A 17,733-nucleotide genomic window follows, 5' to 3' on the forward strand; every position below is an offset into this window, starting at 1 on the left:
TTTGATTAAACTCTAGACAAACTAAAATTGTGTTGATTATAGCATAGAGCAATTTTTAACTTTCTTATTATTTTTCTTATAGTTTATGCAAAAAATTGAGAACATAATGATTTCATTTCAAAAATGAAACAAATAGCATTAATGCCCCCAACCCTTTAGAAAACATTTTACTTTTGGGGCTTTAAATGTGTTTAGAATTTCCCTCACAACTAGTAATTCAACATATTATTCCAAAATCAATAACAATAAATGATATTATATTGTTATATTGTTAAACACAATTGAACAAGTTGTTTTTCACTAGTCATCTAGTGCAATGATGCATTTTGTGCATGCAATGGGTGCCTAGCATGTAAAGTGAGGGCATTCAAAAAAGGGGTTAAATATTGTAGGGAGGCAGGGGTTAAATATTGCAATATGAGCTCTATGAAGTGAGGGCATTCAAAAAAGGGATTAAATATTGCAGGGAGGCAGGGGTTAAATATTGCAATATGAGCTTTAAAAGAAACATAAATGCTGTTGACACTGCTACGCATACGTAGATTTTAGGAATTGGAAAAAGGAAGTGGAGGTCTTCATCGGCTTTCAATTTGGCAAACATATGGAGGTCTTTACAAATTGATTCTACTAGACATTGATTACAGAGAATGGCATCCCACTATGGTATTTTGGATTTAACTATGGTTCCTTCCATTTAACCCAATTCTTCTTCTATTTCAAACTCTTCTTGGGCTTCAATGGACTTGCCAAACCTCATGGTTCCTCTAGAGGTGAAAAGCAAAGAGCAAACCTCCTAAGTGCACAGGGAAAAGGCTAGAGAAATTGTTAGATTGAAGAGGTTTAGAAGAAGCCATGATTTCATTCTGTATAAGTTAGTATGTATTTACAAGTTTGCTTCCACAGTTTTTTAGGTAATGAATTTAGTGAGTCTCAGTGGGTATTTTTTTGGACCCTTATGGACAGACATGTTCACTCAAGACAATTTGTGTGAAAAACCTATACTTTCCATTAAATTTTGTTTCTGCTGTTAGGCATGGCCTCAGTGTCCATTTTTTTCATTATTACAAGTCTTAAATGTTTATGTGAATTGATATATTAAAAAAAAATGAGCCACTAAATAAGTTCATTGCTCTAGCCCAAAATACAATTGTTGTGGTACGACACGTGTTCCATAAGCAGAACTCTTGTCCCGTTCTAGAAAAATAGCAATTTTAACACTAAAGTCACCTTCCATTTTTAGGGACCAGTGCAGTAGCATTGGTGCTACTTCAAAACCATTTTGATATTGCACTACACTAGCAAGATAGAGTTTGAAAAAAGGAATTCATTGGAGAAATATGCAGAGAAACCATTGAATTAATCATTTTAGTTGGGTATCATAAAAATAAAAAATAACCTTGACATTATTCAAATTAGATGTAATCAATTTTCCAGTGATATCTTGCAACCCTTTATCTCATTGCAAGGGAATTTTCATATTGGAAAATATATTTCTTGCACGATCATATATAAAGCGTCTGGTAGAATACATATAATGGCAAAATCGGCGATGTTTTAAAACAAGAAAGTGCATAATCTCGTAATTTCCTAAGATTGGCAAATACCCCACTTAATTTGCTATGATGCATATATCACACTTATAGTCAAAAGTATACACGTAGTTAAATAAACTTGTGACGAATCAACCTCTCCATTGGTGTTATAACTCAATTTAACTCTGAAACAATCACTAATCCAACATGGGAATGAGTTTAGACTGACAAACAAACTCCCTGAATGAAAAGTTTCTCTGTGTGCTTCAACAATAGTTTCACCATAACCATCGCTAAAGCTTTTGCATCTTTTGACTTTTACAATATCCTGTTAGTAATTTAAAGGCCCATTGCCTTCATTTTCAGATTACTCTCAATTCGTTTGGTGATTTTATGCTGTCTAGTGAGAACATCTCTACACAAAATATATAGAAATATTAAAAATAAGCAAAACTATTGAACTTTTACTGAACACTTCATTCAGATAACAACCAACCAGCATACCAAGCTCACTCGTGACATATTTATCACCTCTTTCAAACAATTCCATTTCAACTTTCACATGGCATTATGTTTGTGGAACCTAGATACAGTCATTGTACAAAGAGTCAAAGACAGATTTAGGGTTTAACTGCTCTCCATCCATCCCAAAATATTGATATTCAGTAAGAAGTTATTGCTTTCATCATAATTAGAGGGCCTTCAAGCTTGGTGCTCTCAATGTTTTATTTTCCTTCAAGGCAATCCATCTGCATACTGTAAACCAACAAATTCAATTGCTGGGAGAAATCTCAGACCCACTTTCAACTTAATACCAAAAGATAAGCGTTTTTGTTTTCCATAATTCATGTGTGTTAGCCAAAGCAGAAAGTTCAACAAAAAAAATAGTGTTAATCTCCCCATCATATTGTTCCACAGAAACATCAGTGAACAAACTAAACCCAGCCAACTCCAAATGGTGCTCTTTAGAAACATTCATCCAGATATAAAAGAAAAATGCAACATGTCAATGTAGTCATCTGAACACCAAATGGTGGCTGCATCTTCAAAAAAACTGGTCAATATTTTTAGCCAACCTGTAAAAAGCATTTTCATCATCAAGTTGTTGGCAAATACTGACACATATTTCATCTGAGAATATAATGTAAATTTACTGTATTTCAATCATAGCAATCATGAAGGAAAAGCTTTTTACAAGAAGAGACCAAGGAAGTCCACTCAGTTTGCTGAAAGTATAAAATTCATTTGTTGCTTTAAACCTTACAGGTATTGGAAACTTATTTCTTTAAAATGTCACTGGAAACACTCAACATTTAGCGTGATCTATGCAGGCATTTGCTCCAGCAAATCTTCTTTTCCCCAGCAAGTGAAGAATGAAATAAGAGAATCTAATAACTATTATCCTATCCCATGAAAGTTAAATCAGTATTCAGAATGATCCTTCTCTAACAGAAAAAGATCAATTAATAAGAAGTCAAGATGACGGTACAAATTTTGTATCTAGAGATATTTAAACTGTCTAGTTAAAGACAAGAGGGTGCATAATTTCACAAATGGAAAAACTGATGCTGTATGAAGCTTTTAGCTTTTCTTCATTTTTCTTGTCCAAATTTCCCTAATTTTGGGTCAGTTTTTCTTATTGGGATGTCAACCATGCAAGCTAGGCACAGCACTTTGTGCTCATATTGTTCATTCCAATTTTGTTTGCTGTGGACTCTTGCATTCACATTAGTCATATAATGAATAATAATAGAGTGCACGAGTGTATATGTAGAAATTACTCTCAAATCTCTCTTATTCCTCGTTCACTTGCTTTCCCCTGTGAGCACATGCCAGTTGGTATGAGAACCTACCATCAAGGTTTTTGAAATACAGCAATTCTAGTGACCTTGGAGATCCTCTCTGGGTTCCTGTCTTGTTTTCTAGGATCTCTTTGGATCGCATCCAAAATTTCTAAAACAAATTTGTCGACCAAATGATCCACAACATGCTGACACCTTGAATGTTGGAACAAAAGGTTCATCTCACCTCTGGATCTTCTAGAAACAGTTCAAAGGTCGACTTAAGAGCAGACTAGAGAGCCCCACTAGTCATTTGGCTACTCAGTAGGGCCAGCCAAAGTTGGTCCTAACTCCTGACTCAATGGATTGGTGCACAGGTTGAGGCAGAAAAGCACGAAATTTGAGCATGCATAAAGTGATCAAAGGATCATGTCTTCCTCATTTTTAAGGAAGTCAATTATGCTTTGGATTATATATAGATGATCTAAGATTGGTCTATCATGGAGATACACAGAAGTGCAATCCATTGTATGCTGAGCTAAGCTCACTCGTGCTTCAATGTTGTAACAGTGTCTTTAGCCACCACCTCTTCTAGGAATTCATAACTCTCTATTTTTGCAGTTCCTTGGTACTTCAACATGGTATCAATGCTCTTGGTTTGAGACCCAGCTCTGTTGTTTACAGGTCCTTTGGAGGATGTCATTCGCACGTGCCCTTGGTGAGCCAGCTCTGTCTAGTGGAATGCCAAGTTTTGAATGTTGAGAAATCTAGGGCAGTGAGATGAGATTATTTCTCTTGAGAGTTTTTTTACTTTACTTGATTGACTTTTTCTTTAATTATTATTAGTGTTCTTTATCATCAAACAGCTACCAAATCATAAATAACAATGAGACAAAGGGCACAAGATATAGGTGATCAGCCAGGGCCAAAACCTCAAAAATCATGAGGGGAAAGCCCACAGAATTATTTTTCTTGTAGAATCTTCAATTGACGAATTCTAAGACCTAGACCCTTGACGAATAACCCCTCCAAGACCAAGTCAATACCTTTCCTTAGTGAGTTCTCCTTCCACAAATTCAACCTCAATAACCTAGCCTTTCTGTAGCAGAAGCTTCTCCTTCAACCTCCTTTTCGGACCTGCAACTTCTTGACTGTAATCCGGCCTAACTGCAGAAACCCTAGGTCGTACGTGTGGACAAAATCATGGAGAAATCATCCTCCTTTCTTCTTCGCTTGGTGAGATACTTTTTCTTCAACAATTCAGCCTTCAAGATGATTCCTTTGCCACCCAAGTTCGGACTTCTATATGACTGCAAGTTTAGTCTTCTTGCAGCAGTGAGAGCCCTAATTCTCTTCGCACATGTGAGATATTTCTAGCCCAAAACAAATCAGAAATTACTTCGCTCTTCTTTCTCCTTCCTTCACTAGGAGTTAGACTCCTTTCTTCTTCTTGATCAAACACTTGATGATGCTTGAGTGAGTGTCATTTGTGTGAGGCCAAGCTTGCCTTTAAATAGTCCTTCTTGAGTCCTCAAAATAGGCCGACATCATCTTCTAGAGAGGTTGACTGCTCCTTTGAAGGCTGACTTGATCATATTGCATTTGACAAGGTCTTGGAGGGTTTATTTACTTGACTTTGACTTAAATAATTTTTCTTACAATATGTAACATGTCCAAGAAGGGTCTTCCATATATGACAATGACTCATAAGCCCTAGAAGCTCTCAATGGGAGCTTTGACCTATTAATATAAATTCCTCTTGAGCATGAAACCCGTGCCTCAAGAAAACAATAACAAGTTTTTTTTCTCATTACATCAAATACATAAAATCATGATTACATATGTCATTATAAAGACCGAACCTAGTTACATAGTTCAACACTCCCTCTTAAATAGAGAGGTATTCATTCATAATCCATACAAGGTACTTGGACATTCTCAATCTGAAGAATTCTCATAAGAAGAGTCGGATTCACAACCCATCTGTATAACATCATATCATCCAGCATTGTCACATAGCAAGGCCTTGATTAACAACTCTATCTCTCCACAAGATTAATACACAATGTTGGCAAGACCAATGATTTATAGACACCTTCATCATTGGCTCTCCAGGAGCATACCCCACGCGGGTGTTCATTGGGTATGTCCTTCCAGGACTATTCTTGTCTTGGATTCCCAATCCTCAAAGAATATCAATCCTTTACGACTACTCTTATCTTGAATGCCCTACCACATCCTCAAAGAGTATCGGATGCTAGATGCTTACCCAATCCTCCATTCTTTTCTTCCCAAGTGAAGACAAGAATGATGTGTCTATCTCTCCCTCTCAACTAGGGAGGATATACCCATTCCAATGAAGGAATGTACCCATTCCTATAAAAGGAATGTACCCAAGCTCCCTCTTATCCAGGGACTTGTCCAAGCTCCCTCTTAGCTAGGGACTTGCTTCCAAGTTTCTTCTTAATTAGAAACTTGCTTCCAGGCTCCCTCTTAATTAGGGACCTATTTCCAGTAGCAGCTCTTTCTTCATTGGTGGAGATCATGGGACCTTCAACTGCTTGTAGCGCTCCTCCATTCAATGTCATGAATTTCATTTTTAATATTATGGAGCCTTCATCTTTGGGACTTCTTTGTAGGGCATCATCCATTCATCATTTTCCTTCTCAAATCCGGGTAGTCATGTCCTTCTTCCTTCTATCAGAGAGTGATCCATTAGACCATATATGGCTTTTCCCCATACAACTACTTTTTCCACATCATGTATCCTTCAGGATCTTCCATCCCACTACAAGAAGTAGCAGTTGTAGATGACGTCCACCCCTTTCTTTCGGTAGCCTTGTATTACCCCATCCAAATATTGTTCAAAAAGCAGAAATGAACATCAAATCGAAAATTACCTTTTCTGATGGCCCTTCATTATGACATCTTCTTGCTGCAACGTCAACATCCTACATTCATATTGACACATCTCCAAGCTATTTCTTTGTCAAGGATCTTCTTTTTCGAACATTTCCAAGGTCTTTAAATCTTTCCCATGGATGTATCATATTCAATTCTCATAGGATGTTGATTGCCTTCTCCATAGTTGCATTTTTCATGATCTCTTCCTTTCTCTTTATTCACATCTTGCTTCCCAGGAACTTGTTGAATTTCCATGACCCTGGTGTCGAGGATAGAATCTTAAAATCTTTGACACTACCAAACCAAGAATCTCAACAAAGCTACTTTGCACAGCGTAATATAAACAACAGTAAATCACACATGCACAATTATTGACAACTTTTTACAAATTTTTCAACCCAACTCCGTTATATTAATCAACATATAATAAAGCTATCTAGGGCTCTCGTACAAGGGATAATGGCCCTCCGTTATCCACAAGTACAAGAATACAAGATACAATGACAACCTCACTACAATCTCAACATCTATGTCATATCTCGTCCTACCAGTCCTTTGCTTTTGATTTGCTCTCTAGCTACCCCTTAGTCCGCTAAGAAGCAACACATATAGACTTCAGGAGGGGTGCCACCTATCACTACTACAAGTCACTTATGCTCCAATGAACATGCACTGATCCAATCTGTTCCTCTAGGCTGGCCAATACCTAAGCTCCAATCTGCCAATCTAGTAGCTTCCTTTGTCCATTAAAGAGCTACACATTATGCTCAATACTTCACCCAATAGACAGTTGTCAATGTCCTTCTTTTCATGCTGATCTAGGGCTACTTTGGACACTTTCTTGTTGCCCTCCACCAAGGACTAATTACCTAATAACTCCACTGTGAAATTTGAGCCAAGGAGGGGCTTCTGACCACAAAGTCAATCCCTCCAATTTGCTCTCACGAGCTGCAACAAATCTGTCCACACTAGGACAGTCGTCCACCTAGCATCAAATCAACACGAATATATCATCATTTACATACCTCTGCAATCCCTGAAGGCTGATGTATTTTTCTGCAATCTGGTCACTGGTTAGGGCTTGCTCAAAATGTTGCTACAGCCCTTCCTTTACATTTATCTAACCTCTGTATGGTTGTGGCCTCCCTCCAAGACTTCTTTGTTGCAATTTTGGGCTAGCAAACTACCTCCACACAGCTCCTAAGTCACTGTTTTGGTTTGCGGTCCCACCTGTAGCCTCTACCAGCCTTATGACCCTCCTTTCCAAGAGAGAATAGGCATGCAACCTCCCTGAAAGTTACAGCTAGGGTTATGGCCTCCTTCTAGGAGAGACACCCACCCAAAACAGTCCCTAAAACACCATCAAACATGCCCTCAAGCCTGCGGCTTCCTCCTGTAGAATCTCGGCCCTGTAAGAGACAAATACACCCACACAACTAGCCTAAAACAAGCTCAATTTACCTTCTCTCTAACTCGGTTGCCTCATGGATATATTCTCTATGAGTTTATGCTCTTGGATGTGTTAGAATGAACTCCATCACCTTCTATTTATACACAAAAGAAGGGCTCAACGAATTTCTTGAAGAGACATGTCTTTTGGACAAGTTCACCTCAAGCCTACATGACTTGACTATCCAAAAGCCCACCATTATCTTCAAAAAATCATATCTCATCGTAGACAACTCGGAATTCGACGGTTCTTATTGCGTTGGATTCTCCTCAACACCCTCTATCATCTCCATCCATCACATGTCCAAAATGCTTCATGGTTTTGGCCCAACATCGATACGTGCAAAACCCCAACCTTGGGTTCCAAGCCCACAAATGACTTTTGTGGCTCTTCACCCTCCAAACCCCGAACCCTAGGGCTTGGAGTACCACCCAAGCTATTCAAAAATCAACACTCTCTCTTAGCGAGTAAGGTACTTCCAAGACTAAGAAGTAACTCATCATCATCATCATCACTACTCGCAACACTCGCCCAAATCTTGGCGCTCACAACTGCAGCAATCCTTGTAGCATGAACTATGCTTCTCTCAGAAGTGTCATTGTCACTGGAAGCCTTGGCGCTCACAACTGCAGCAATCCTTGTAGCATGAACTACGCTTCTCTCAGAAGTGTCATTGTCACTGGAAGCATCCTGCTTCTTCCTCTTCTCCTGAAATGTCTTCCACTCTCTCCATGATTTCTTCTTGGCAGTTATAGGAGCACCCTTGCTTGTTAGGATATTCCGACACATAGGAAATAATTAAGTATAACTTGGTCTAGTGTAGAGTTAGGTAAAGTGTGTTTCTTTACTATGTACTTTTGTAACTTACATCCGACAGTCACGATATGTTCTAGACATTAAGTGATCTAACAGTTCATTCTCTCCTCGGTATTACTGACACTTGATCTGTGGCTTAACACCCGATTGATCTATGATCTCTATTTAAAGAGCATGGAGGGTCATTTGTAGGGTGACCGTTCATGAGAGAAGCTTATGTAAATTTTCTTTCTTTTATTAACAAATTGCTTGAAGTGGCCTCATTGGCTCAGGCCGTGGACTATTTCTCTCTTTGAGGGCTTTAACCACGTCAACAACACTGGTTTATTGATCTGTGATCTGTTTGTGAGTGGTGTTCTTTGGTGTTCTATCTAAGGAACTTACCCTGTAAATTCCTACATGGTATTAGAACTATTTGAGAGCCGCATCCGTTGGTGATCCAAATCGGAAGCTGATACAACTGCATCCGATTGTCATTTCCTAGATCTATTGTTTCTGACCACTTTCAGGCCGAGAGAATTGCTCTAGTGTGTTAGGAGTATCTGTTCCAGTGAGGAACCCATGTCGCTTCACGCGAAAAGGTTTCCGGTAGCCCTAGCTACGTCATTTTTAAGATCTGGAGGTATAGTCTTTATTTGCAGTTTTAGTTATTTATCTCTCTGTTTATTTCTCTCTGTTTTTTTATTACCGGATCTATACCTTTCATTTCTCTGTATGCTTTTTGCCCAACGACTCTGTGCGATCTGGGCAAATCAAAAACAGAAAGGAAGGATTTTTCTCATGCGTATGCTCTTTTCCGTTGCGCCTTGGTGTGATCTCGGAAAATCAGATCAGAAACATAGAGTAAAATATTTAGTTTCCGGCGAAAGCTAACTTGAAGCCATAAGGTTCTGGTTTTTTTTGTATGTCCGTGTTGGGTTGTGTGGTTTTTTGTTTTGTAGGCAAAAAAGGCTTTTTCAAGTAAGCACGCACCCCAAAGCTTCAGTGACTAAAAAAAACCCCTTCATCTCTTCCAAAAATTACTAACCTTTAGAGCTAGTCCAAAGTTACTTTATGAGAATAGAGGTCTTGAATTCAAGTGTTTCTTTTTGTTGACTTATTTTCCCAAAAAGCACATGTAACTTATGTTTTAAAGTTATTTTATGTAAAAGTGTTTTCACCCATTATAAAAACTTAAAAAGTGAGTCACTTATAATTCTAAAGTCTTTTTATCTTTTATTTAAGTTACAATTTAATGGGTAGCTCATAAAGTACCAGAGTAAAAGTGACTTTCACTTATTTATAAAAGTGGGTCACATAAAATCTTTTTTTCTAAAGTGAGCTAATTAGATTAAGTTTGGAATGGAGGGGGAATTTTTTTATAAATTTAACATTATCATTCACTTCCGCACATTCACGCAATTCGTCGGCATCTTCAACAACTTTTCTTCAAAAAGCCATAACTTCTTCATCCGAAAGCCATTTTTAGAGTCGTTTTTTTAATCGGCCTAATCTTTCGAGATCTTTCCATTGGAACACTTAGTTTCAGCATCTACAGCTTCAGTTTCTGTTAAAATGGAAAGTCCATGCCAAGTTATTCTTGATAGCACGGACAACTTCCAATGGTGGTCCTACATTGTGGATTTACTTAGAAGTAAAGGTTTTTACAGAATAGCCTCAGGCCAAGAAACTAAACCTAAAGATGAAGATAAAGCAGCCAAATGGGAAAATAGGCAAGATCAAGCACGTGGGTTGTTAGGGATGTCCATTTCTTCAGACCTTAGATTCCATATCGCAGAACTTGACACCCCTAATGAAGCAATGAAACAGCTCACTAAGGTTTTTGGAATTAAAAATGAAATTAGAGCCCATCAACTCGAAAATGAGTTGCTTACGTTGGACCCCAATAATTTTTCTTCCATTGAAGGTTTTTTGTCCAAGTTCAAGACCCTTAGACTTCTCTTGGAAGGTGTTAAGGTTAAGAAAGAAGATGATAGCCTTATCTATTCCATTCTTACTAAATTAGGACCAGCCTACTCTGTGATTGTTTCCACCTTCCATTCTACTAGAGAAGCCTTTATTTCTCAAGGACAAGACTACAAGTCCCCCTCTTTTGATGCCTTTTGTGATTCCTTGATAAGAGAACAAGAAAAACTCTTACATCTTGGTCTTCTTAATCTTGGAAACTCTTCTAAGAAAGCCTTAGCCGCCCAGGAACAACCAAATTCAAAGAATCCTAAGAAGCAGTATCCTAAAAACACTGGTCCTAAACCAAACAAGGGTCCTAAGCAATTTCAATCTCAAAATGAAAAATCAATTCAACAAAATAATAAGGCAAATAAAAACAAAGGGAATAAGACTGATAGACATTGCAACTTTTGTAATCGAAATGGCCACTTAAAATCCAAATGCTTTAAGAAGACGGAAGCTTTGGAAGCAGCAATGAAGAAGCACAACATCCATTTGGAGCACTCTTCAACTTCAACTTCATCTTCAGGGATTGCACTTTCTACATGTGGTTGTCAAGCATCTCGGTCTGGTTATGCACTAAATGTATCTTCTTCACATTCTCATGAGTGGCTCATTGATTCTCGAGCTTCTTATCACATGGCCAAAAACAAGGTCATGTTTTCTTCTTTAAATGATTGTAACACCAAAAATATATATGTTGGTGATGATAGATCTCATAGTGTTGTAGGGACTGGAACTATTCATCTAGACAATGGTCAATTTAATGATGTATTATGTGTTCCAACCTTATCCTGCAACCTTCTATCTGTATATCAGATAACTCATTCAGGTGAACGTAAAATCGTTGAATTCTCACCTCATGATGTTGTAATTAAGGACCTAAGAGATCCTATACAGATTTTAGCTATTGGCATCGCTGATGATTCTACAAGGTTGTATAAGTTTAACAACTTTGGGTCATCATCTCTTCCCTCAGTATTTGTTGCTCATAATGATGAAGTGAGCAAACTTTGGCATGAGTGATTTGGTCACTTAAAATATCACTCCCTTCAAAATCTATGTAAAGAAAATATGGAGACAGTTCTTCCTATGGTATCTTGCAGAGATGGTGTTTGTTCCGGATGTGTACTCGGAAAACATCATCAGGATAGTTTTGAAAAATGTGCCTCTTCACACACCTCAGCGCCTTTACAGCTTGTGCATAGTGATTTAAGTGGTCCACTTTCAGTTGTTTCCTTCTCTGGATACAAGTATTTATTAACTTTCATTGATGATTTCTCCAGACGCACTTGGGTATACTTCTTAAAACTCAAGAGTGAAGTATTTAACATGTTCTTGGCATTTAAGGCCTTTGTTGAGAAACAATCTGGACATCAAATTCTTAAGCTAAGATCTGATAATGTCGGAGAATATGTTAACAACAATTTCATCAACTTTTGCACTGAACATGGAATTCAAATGCAACACACTGTTCCATATACTCCACAACAAAATGGTGTAGCTGAAAGGAAGAATTGCACCTTAAAGGAAATGGCTAATTGTATGCTTCAACCTAAAGGACTTAGTGTTAATTTTTGGGCAGGAGCAATTAACTGTGCAAATTACATAGTAAATCGCACTCCTACCGAGGTTTTACAAAATATCACTCCCGAAGAAGCATGGAGCTAAATTAAACCAGATGTAAGTCACTTTCGTGTTTTTGGAAGTGAAGCATGGGCCCATATTCCCAATGAGAAACATAAAGCCTTAGAACCTAAGAGTGAAAAATGTATTTTTGTTGGATATTCTGAAGATTTCAAAGGATATAGACTTATTCCACTTAAGTCCAAAAATGTTATCATTAGAAGAGATGTAAAGTTTGTTGAAAATATATCGGCCTACAAGCCTAGTTCAGCGGATGTGCCACCTCTCTCTATCCCTTCTACTTCTGAAAATATTTCTTCTTCAGATGATGATAGTGAGGATGACAATCCTCCCCCACCTTCTTAGGATCCTCCTTCAGCTCCTCACCTTCCAAAATGAGTCCGTGCTACTCGGGATGCATCAGGGGCTCTTGCAGGTGATCCTACACATCAGCGACATACACGTTCTCAGTTCGATAGAGCCTCTTCTTTACTGGCTCAAGCTTCAGCAAATTATGATCCTGACACCTTTGCAGAAGCTTCAAGCCATCCAGATTGGGACGCAGCTATGAATGAAGAATATCGTTCATTGTTGGCAAATGATACATGGGATCTTGTTCTTCTTCCAAAGGGACAAAAACTTGTTAGATGTAAATGGGTTTACAAAAACCAAGTATGGACCAGATGGAAAAGTTGATAAACATAAAGCTCGTCTTGTTGCTAAGGGTTTTTCACGAGTTGAAGGCATTGACTATCCTGAAACCTTCTCCCCTGTTGCCAAAATGAACTCTATCCGCCTTGTTCTTTCCCTTGCTGCCTCTTTCAAATGGGAAGTCCATCAAATGGATGTTAAATCTGCCTTCTTGCATGGGGACTTGCATGAAGAAATCTATATGGAACAACCTCCTGGCTTAATACAAACAGAGTCCAGCGTTGTATGTCGGCTTAAGAAATCCCTTTATGGTCTCAAGCAAGCCCCTCGGGCTTGGTATGCCAAAATGGATAGCTTTCTTTTAGATACTAGCTTTTTTAGGTGTCATTCTGACAGTACTGTCTACACCAAGAAAGTGGGTAAGTCTCTTATCATTCTTGTTCTTTATGTTGATGATCTTATCCTTACTGGTAGTGATCCCAACCTTATAAACCATGTGAAATGCAGCCTTGAAAAGCAGTTTGAAATGACAGAGTTAGGACACTTGCATTATTTTCTTGGTCTTCAAGTCTTACAATCCAAGGAAGGTATTTCCCTTTCCCAGTCCAAGTATGCCTGTGATCTTCTACGCCACTTTCACATGGAAGACTGTAAGCCAACCCTTTCTCCCTTTCGGTCGGAGCCAAACTTTCAGTCACTTGTACTTCCCCTGAAGTTGATGCTACCTTATACTGCTAGCTTGTAGGAAAACTTTTGTATCTGACCCATACTCGTCCTGACCTTTCCTTTGTTGTTGGCCTTATTGCTCGATTTATGCAAAAACCCAAGTGAAAGTCATTGGAAAGTAGCTAAAAGAATACTTCGTTATGTTCGAGGTACAATTCAGTTTGGGATTCATTACAGTGCAGAAGCATCTCCTCTATTGATTGGTTTCACTGATTCCGATTGGGCTAATGACCTTGATGATCGGAAGTCTACTGCAGGTTATGTCTTCACTCTTGGTCCTGGACCTATTACATAGGCTTGCAAGAAACAAAGTGCCATTTCTCTTTCTTCAGCAGAAGCAGAGTATCATGGCGTCGTAGAAGCTAGTAAGAAATCCCTATGGCTTCGTCAGATCTTGTCAGAGTTGGGCTTTCAACAGCAACATCCGACTACACTTTGGTATGATAATCAAAGTGCCATTCAACTATGCAAAGATCCAGTCCAACATCAGAGTGGCAAACACATTGAACTACACATGCACTTCATCAGAAAGCTCATTCATGACCATGTTCTTGAAGTGCAATATTGTTCAACCGATACTCAAGTTGCAGACATCTTTACAAAGGCTCTCACAGAGGCGAAGTTTACTGAACTTCGATTTATGGTTGGAGTTCAGGAAGTTGTCACTAAGGGGGGATAGGCTCTAATGCCTCCTTCCTTCTCCTATTGTATCATATTTGTACATCCTTCAATCCTATCCCAAGTTGTTCTTAAGGTGGGGGTGTTAGGATATTCTGACACATAGGAAATAGTTAAGTATAACTTGGTCTAGTGTAGAGTTAGGTAAAGTGTGTTTCTTTACTATGTACGTTTGTAACTTACAATCCGACAGTCACGATTTGTTCTAGACATTAAGTAAAACGACGGTTCATTCTTTCCTCAATATTACCGACACTTGATCCGTGGCTTAACACATGATTGGTCCATGATCTCTATTTAAAGAGCATGGAGGGTCATTTGTAGGGTGATCGTTCGTGAGAGAAGCTTATGTAAATTTTATTTCTTTTATTAATAAATTGCCTGAAGTGGTCGTGTTGGCTCAGCCATGGACTATTTCCCTCTTTGACGGCTTTAACCACATCAAGAATATTGGTGTATTAATCTGAGATCTGTTTGTGAGCAGTGTCCTTTGGTGTTCTATCTGAGGAACTTACCCTGTAAATTCCTACATTGCTCCCCACTGACCAATGCTCTTCTTGGGCTGCAAAGTCTCCCTCTGAACCTGCAAACTCCCTCTAGTTGCCCCTTAGTCCATCAAGAAGCAACACATAGAGACTCCAAGAGGGTTGTCACCTATCACTACTGCAAGTCACTTTTGCTCCAATGAACATGGGCTGATCCAATCTGCTCCTCTAAGCTGGCCAATACCTAAGCCTCGATCTCCTAATCTAGTAGCTTCTTTCATCCAACAAAGAGCTACACATTAGGCTCAATCCTTCACCCAACGCACAGTTGTCAATGTCCTTGTCACACTGACCTAGAGCCACTTTGGACACTTTCTTGTTGCCCTCCACCAACCACTAAGTGCCCAATAACTCCACTGTGAAATCTGCTCCTAGGAGGGGCTTCTAACCACCAAGTTAAGCCCTCCAATTGGCTCCCACAGGCTGCAACAAATCTGTCCACACTAGGACAACCTTCCACCTAGCATCAAATCAACACGAATATATCATCATTTACGTACCTCTGCAATCCCTGAAGGCTGATATATTTTTCTGCAATATGGTCACTGCGTAGGGCTTGCTCAAAATGCTACTACAGCCCTTCCTTTACATTTATCTTACCTCTGTTTGGCTGCGGCCTCCCTCCAAGACTCCTTTGCTGCAATTTTGGGCTAGCAAACTGCCTCCACACAACTCCTAAGTCAATGTTCTGGTCTGCGACCCCACCTGTAGCCTCTACCAACCTTCGACGCTCATTTCCAAGAGAGAATAGGCCTGCGACCTCCCTGCAAGTTACATCTAGGGCTGCAGCCTCCTCCTAGGAGACACACCCACCCAAAACAGTCCCTAAAACACCACCAAACATGCCCTCAAGCCTGCAGCTTCCTCCTGCAGAATCTCGGCCCTGTAAGAGACAAATACAGCCACACAACTAGCCTCAAACAAACTCAATATGCCTTCTCTCTAACTTGGCTACCTCAGGGATATATTTTTTATGATTTGATGTTCTTTGATGTTATATACCTAGGGGGGATAATATGGGGTACAAAGGAAGGTACCCAAGGGAATAATGTAATAACGGGATGGGCCACAGTAATAAATAAGGTGGTTAACCCGTATCATGTAAGGGACCACAAGCAGTTAATAATAATGTAATGGGCCCATGGTATTAGATAGATGGTATTGAGGGAACCATGGTAATGACCCATGGTATTGTATGTATGAGGCCTACATAGAGGCTAGAGACTCCACATTGAGAGATGTCAAGGAATATTATATGGACAGGCATATGGCTTATGGAGTGTTCTCCTTCCTTAAGGAGTGAATATATGGTGTTTCCGTACCTGAAGGGTTTGATCAATAAAGTGAAGCATTTCTATATTTCTATCTTATTATTTCTTGGGTTTACTTCTATTATCATAGATTTTCAGATCAAATCTATAACAAGTGGTATCAGAGCACTTTCTTGGGCAAAAGTGGAGAATATTTTTATTTTTGTAGGAACTTCCTGGGGCGGCGAGTTTGCAGATCAGATCTGTACTTTTTGAGGCAAAATCTGCAAAATCTAATTGTAGATCTGGATTCTTTGTGAAAAAATACCCAAGTTCAAAAAAAAATCGGCCGAATCGGAGTCCAGATGAGGGAGATCGCTGATCTAAAAATCAGTGGTGTTGTAGACAATTTTTTGAGGCAGGGAGTTTGCGGCACAGATCTAGACGTCCTAGTGCAAAATCTGCAGAATCTAATTGCGGATCTAAATTCTTTGTGAAAAATACCCGATTTAAAAAAAAAAATCAGTCAAATCGGAGCCCGAGTGAGGGAGATATCGCTGATTTAAAATCAGCTATTTTTCAACAATTTTTTGTGACGGCAAGACAGTTGCAGTGTGGATCGGCAATTCCAATGCCTAGATCGGGATTTCTACCACATGGGAAGATGCAGAATGGTTGTTCCATTTCTGAAAACAGGTCATAATAGGGATTCTGAGCAATATTGACTGAATTGTGGCCATTTCAAATTTTCGCCAATTTTTTTTGTGATAGCGGGCCTAGATTAGAATTTGAGAGACTTGTATAAATTTGATGGCTCTCATCCAGCCAAATGGCTAGCACAAATGGAGAAATATTTCACATTGAATTACATCATAGATGATGTGACTCAGCTGAGTGTGGGAATCATGTACTTGGACCACGAAAGATGGCAATGGTGGCAGTGTCATCAAAAATGCCATCCAAGGACAACTACTTGGCGGATGTTCGCAAAATCTATTTGTAACCACTTTGACCGTAAATCTAGTTTTGTGGGTCCTCTTACTAAGCTCACACAGACAGGCACACAACCTAGCAAAGATTTTATTTTCGCAGGAAAGAAAGAAACCAAGAAACCTAAAGGGTTATTTTCTGTTGGTATCTCCTTATTGCAGATTCATGAATTGATTCAGAAGGAGAAGATCATTGTGTCTATAAATCCTAGTTGTAAGCATAATTTTATCAAAGTTAATTTGGCAAAAAAATTGCAAGTTCTAGCCAGACACATTGAAAACACACAGGTGGATGATGAGAATGTTCAAGTGCATAAGGATTTGAAGATTTCTATGGATAAGTATGTGTTGCATGGTGATTTTTATACTTCAGAGATGGATAATATGGATGTTGTTTTGGGATATCCTTGGATGGAATCCGCAGGTACTATCAATATTAATGTGCAAAAGAAATTCCCGAAGCTCTGGTATAAAAAGAAGAAAATTACATTACAGGATATTTCCATCAACAAACAGGTAGAGTCCATGAAGGTTGACGTAGAAGATGTTCCAGGGACTGACATATGAGATGATGAGCCTTTGATAATCGACAATCAAACACAAACAGAGGTTGAAGCAAAAAAAGTTACAGGGGCTGATACATCAGATGAGGGCTCAGCGGTTGAAGTAATATTGGAAGATAAGGCACCACAGCAGGGTGAATTAAAGAAAAAGACACTGTGGGGTTAAAACTTCAACATATCATCACCCACATCACCCCGTAAGAAAACAACCAACAAGATGGCAACCAGTTAGCCACAAGGATAACAACCCCTGCATGACAGATAGAGAGGAGCGA

At 39.0% G+C, this 17,733-nt stretch overlaps 1 protein-coding gene across 3 annotated transcripts in view; it reads right to left on the bottom strand.

The window, feature by feature from the left end:
• Positions 1 to 2,053: 2,053 nt before the first annotated feature.
• The window catches only part of LOC149187964 (ABC transporter A family protein), a 50,860-nt gene continuing 35,180 nt past the window's right edge, over positions 2,054 to 17,733 (bottom strand). The window contains exon 3 of one of the 3 annotated variants that reach the window (XM_089411517.1): positions 2,054 to 2,288. In XM_089411517.1, the coding sequence (XP_089267643.1) occupies positions 2,268 to 2,288 (21 nt within the window). In that variant the 3' untranslated portion in view covers positions 2,054 to 2,267. Of the gene's footprint in view, positions 2,936 to 17,733 lie in introns of all 3 variants that reach the window. The other 2 variants (XM_089411519.1, XM_089411518.1) reach the window with 2 other exon arrangements.

Source organism: Pinus tabuliformis, chromosome 3_1 (genome assembly GCF_031772625.1).
Source record: "Pinus tabuliformis cultivar Carrire ecotype Pingquan chromosome 3_1, CPIR1, whole genome shotgun sequence".
Lineage (NCBI taxonomy): Eukaryota > Viridiplantae > Streptophyta > Pinopsida > Pinales > Pinaceae > Pinus > Pinus tabuliformis.